The sequence below is a fragment of the Pygoscelis adeliae genome, unplaced genomic scaffold, assembly GCF_000699105.1.
Source record: "Pygoscelis adeliae isolate BGI_AS28 unplaced genomic scaffold, ASM69910v1 Scaffold99, whole genome shotgun sequence".
In the NCBI taxonomy this organism is placed as follows: domain Eukaryota; kingdom Metazoa; phylum Chordata; class Aves; order Sphenisciformes; family Spheniscidae; genus Pygoscelis; species Pygoscelis adeliae.
This window is the reverse complement of record NW_008825493.1, coordinates 1479665-1484418: the sequence shown is the minus strand read 5'-3', so window position 1 is coordinate 1484418 and position 4754 is coordinate 1479665. Positions and strand designations below refer to the sequence as shown.

Below are 4754 nucleotides of genomic sequence, written 5' to 3'. Positions count from 1 at the left end.
AAGGCCAAAAATCTGAGTGTTTTCCTCCTTTACTGCATACACACAGATATATGCATGACGTGCATATGCAGCAGAGGCAAAATTAAGTCAAGTTCTAAATGATGCTTTACTAAAAAATAAACATAACAGAGTGTTAACTGCAGCTCTGAAAATTGGCTCAAAGCATATAAAAGAATCAAGATTTTGAAAACAATTTAATTTCCCAAGTAGATATCTAAGAGAATATAGTGTAGTTTGAAGGCTTGTATAGGATGTAAGGAATAGGTCAATCCCAGTGCACGCTGACTGATCATTCCAGAAAGATCCTCTGGTGGAAAATTCTCTCATGTCACTGTTAGGTGGTAGCCCTGGTTCTCCTAGACCTATACCCCATGGAGCCACAAAGAAAGGAAACTTTCCTGACATGTAATTGGTAAAGACATCACTGCTGTTCTCTTAAATAGTTTTAGATAGTGTTCTTAGAAAAGAAAGCTTGTTTGTCCCAGGGTATAAATTACAAAATACAATTATCAAAACAAATCTAAAAGCAGCTATATTCAAGAGTGGATTAGTTAAATTCTAGGAACCTGAGAAGACTCAGATTTATTTCTTTTTTTTTTTCTTTTCACTTTTTTTTCTAGGACAGGGTGAACAAACATTTTCTGTTGTCCATCACCCTGGCAGGATTCTATAAGAACATCTAAAACCACGACTCCCATACATCTGCTTGCAAGATATATCCCTTATCTCTATCCTATTGCTTGCTTTCTCAAGTGTAGGTTATATGATCATTCCAGGAAACACATTGCTCTGGCACAAGTAGTTCACATTTGACCCAATCTCTCTCCAGAGTTGCTAACACAGATAAGGAAGATGGTATATGCCTTGATATAGCATTTCCCCTTTATCTTAGTGCATATAAACCCAGGGAAACATCACAATTTCATGTATGACACTGTCAGTACCTGCAGGATGGAGTATGTCTTGAAGTCCTGCCCTGTGTTGGAGTCTGGGGAATGGGCAGAGTTGTAGCTTCTGAATAAATGTGCAAACCAGCATTTTGAGTAGAGGTTGTTGATGTGACTCTTCACTCACAAGCACGGTCAGGGCAAAATTCACACCAGCTTTACCCCGTCTCTTCTTTCCAAGTCATACTCATGCAATTCCAGTGCAGTCCTAGTATCAAAGAGGAGACAGGATGAAGTGCATGCACTCTTTGTCTCAGTCCTCAAGCAGCAATTGTTTCAAAGTCTGTGCCAAAGCCCTGTTTCCTTTATCGAAGTTCACAATATGAAAGTGTTCAGCCTGTACAAAACATGCTGTTAAGAGGACACCTGCTAACAGTTTGCTCAGTTTGATAAGTTTCTCATGTTTTTAATTGTGGATGCAGTATGTAAATTGAAGTGCTTGCTGTGTTCTTAATTTGGCAAAAGGTTCATGTTTTTTCATGAAACTTTTGCATGGATTGAGTGCTTTTTCTGCAACAGCAACAAGCATTTAAACTGAAGGCCAAGTGTAAAATGCTAATAAATAATAGTGAGAATAACCATAATGATGCAATATAGAAAATAAGTTTCAGCAAAGGAAAAAGGCTGCTGGGAGGGATGGGGTGTCTTTTATGGTAGTGATATTTCTTCAGCAGCACAGTGTTTGATTTGATTCTCATTTCTGGGCTTTCTGTCCCTCTCCTGTTTAGAGGAGCAGAGTTTTTGCTATACCTTTATTACTTCCTGTGTGCTGCAGCCAGGTAACACAGATTTTTTTACATTTAAGCTGATTCAAATTAATTTTTCACTGGGAAATGACAGTCAGAAGTGAGAGTCCTGCAAGTTCCCCAAACTCTACAGTCCAGTCACATCCCAGCTTCATGCAATACACAGGTGGGCCTTGGGCTGAAACCTCTGCCCCATCTGGTTTCTGAAAATCCCAATTTGGATTTCACTTTGAGAATCCAGAATTTTCACTGTCTGGGGTATCACAGGTAGGAACAGACTCTGGAAGATTTTGATACTATCTGTCAGTAGGGGGAAAGCACCATGCTTGGGCTACTCACAGGGATCAGCATAACTTGAAAGAATACGAACATTTTATAGGTAGTTTCCTATTTCTATCTCAGAAATTCTTTACAGGGTTTATGCAGACATTTTAGATTAAAATATTGAACAATATTCATCAAGCCTGCCTCTTAATTATTCCAATTCTTGCTTAATAGCTCAGAAATCCATTTCTTAAGTACTTAACTTTGTGCTTTCTTTTTTTTCCATTTGATTGCTGCTGAACTCTAACAATCTTTGTTTGCATTTTTCTGTCAGGTAACAGTAGAAAGAAATAATCCAAGTGAGCTATGGGGGTAACAGGACAAAAATTGAAGTCTGTGGAAATGGATTTGTACCTTATCTTTGTTGTACTAATAAGCACAAGAACTCTGATGTGGTTAGAAGATAAAAATGTTCAACTTGTTTAGTAAAATCACAGAGTGCAGGATTAGTTGAACCTTTTGAGACAACCCTCTTCATCTCCATGGGGGCCCCCTCCCCCAGTGATGAGGCCACCCTTTTGCAATATGGTAGGGAACAAGAGAGATGACTGAACCTCGCAGCAACAGAGAACTTCCAAACTGTTTTCATTTAAGTACTAGATGACCAGCTTTGACTTCTAAAAGTATAACAAAAAACATCTGCATGGGTCAGTCAGTAGGCATTAAAAGCTAGGTCCCAACCCATGTTCAGAGCACAGCTTATATAAATAACCTGTTCACTGAAGAGGTGTAAAAAGCGAATGGCAAAGAGAATTACCCTCTTCTGTCTTACACATCTCCTGGACGAGCTAGATGGAACAGTAAACCCTGCAGTATGACACTGGCATCCATCCTTTGGTGAGATTTTTGGTGTTTAGTCCTCCTATGGAGATCTCTTGCATGGCAGCATAGCGTAGCTCTATCAGCACAAGGTATGAGAACTTCACTGTGCAGGCTTCCTGGTGTCCCTGGGCCAGGAAGCAGAACTGTGTAGTCCTAATGTTTGCAAGGTCTTCAAGGGCCTTTCTGTGGACCACAGGATCTGGCTCTGTAAGGAAATATGGTACGGCCAGTCCGTCTGGAAGAGGAAGGATTTGTGCTGGAATGGAATGGAAATGAATCCCTCTTTCAGATGAAGATAGATATTGGTGGTGAGGTATTCAGGGACAAATAGTCAAATTACAGGCAGTGAGCCAGAATTCACCCAGCTAATGCCTAAGGACTTGTACCGGGTTTAGCTGTTAATAAAAGGCACTGAACTAACACCCTTGTCAACAAAGTTAACTTCCCTTGCAGTCAGCGTGCACACACTGCTTTTCACCATATCCTGAAAAGGACAGTTTTCCAGGACTTCTAGTTCAAATTATCTGTTGCTTTTTGTGATAAAAGGGAGACTAACTTTTTGAAATAGTTCAAAAGAAAATAAAGAAGCACAGCTAGCCATTCTTAACAGTCAGAAGTAGTCAGCAGGCAGAAGGAACAGAAGGTGTGGTGTAGCCTCGGAGAGGTGTTTGTAACAGACAAGAACAACACTGCAGTCTGTGTTCCGAAAGCAAAGCCAAAATAGTGAAGACTGAAAGGAGAATAAACTAAAGGAAGGCATGATCAACTCTTTTGCTTTTTAATTGAGTTTTCTTCAACGGGAATTTGAAGCTGCTTAAAAGCTGCTTGGGAGCATTGAAAAACATTCTATCAACTCATACTCTGTGCAGATATGAAATTATCTGTTGATGTACACGTGACAGGTGTTAATTTGTTTGGTTTTGTTGCTTTTGTTGTTTTTATTCTGGCAGGGTGAGCAAGGAGATCTGGGGGAAGCAGGTTACCCAGGAGACTCTGGTCTTCCAGGCCCACAGGTAGGTAAAAACTTCTTTGTTGTTTTTGTGTTAGCTATGGAGAAGATGAGGTGTCAGTCTTGATCTTTTGTTTTTCTTTTGTAATGCTTTGTTTACTTCAACTAATGAATATTATGAGTAAGATTCTTCCCTGGCAAATCTTCTCTGTAACCCTGAGGAATTAAATGTGGCAAGTTTCTTTTTCAGTTTATGTGGGTGCAGCTTCTAGTAAAATCAAAAGAGGAAATTGAATAGCAGAAATAAGTAATTTAACCAACACATCTCTAGCTTACAGGATATTATCAAACAGATATCTTCAAAATGAATTAATTAGAAATTGCTAGCAATAGGTACATAAAATCTATTGCATTTTTGAATATAGTGTATTTCCAGGGTGCATTGAAATGATGAAAATGATATACTGATTGCCAGAACCAATGAGGAAAGCTTTGTGTTTTAAAAATTTGCTTGGTGGAGTCATTTTGAAGAGAATTACGGTGGTAGACTACTTATAGCAGCTTCCAGATTTCAGATGCTCTTAGATGCTCTAAAGATGCTCTTAACTTTAAGTTTTAAGAAACAGGCATTTGGAGAAAGTGTGCCTAGTTGATAGTGGGTTGCTTATGGCTCCCTTGGTATCTTAGACACTTCAGTGGCTCTCTGAATATGGCCCTCAGGCAGCAAGCATCTCAGCTGCTTCACACAGGCAAATCTTTACAACCAAGCAGTCAGAAGTTTCACCTGTGCATTAACGCTTGCGAAACAGGCACTTGGATTCTGGTCATTGCAGCAATCTAATCTTCATTGAAAGGCTATCAACATTGAACTGACTTTTTTTTCAATGGCTTTTTTAAATCAGGGCCCAAGAGGACTACAAGGGATCAGAGGACCTCCAGGACCACAAGGCATGCCAGGCCCTCTGG

The 4754-nt window shown here is 39.6% G+C and overlaps 1 protein-coding gene across 1 annotated transcript in view; it reads left to right on the top strand.

Moving 5' to 3' along the window:
• COL6A6 (collagen, type VI, alpha 6) overlaps positions 1-4754 on the top strand; it is a 52159-nt gene that overhangs the window by 29056 nt on the left and 18349 nt on the right. Inside the window, 2 exon segments of the mRNA XM_009331266.1 lie at positions 3790-3852; positions 4691-4745. Of these exon segments, the coding sequence (XP_009329541.1) occupies positions 3790-3852; positions 4691-4745 (118 nt within the window).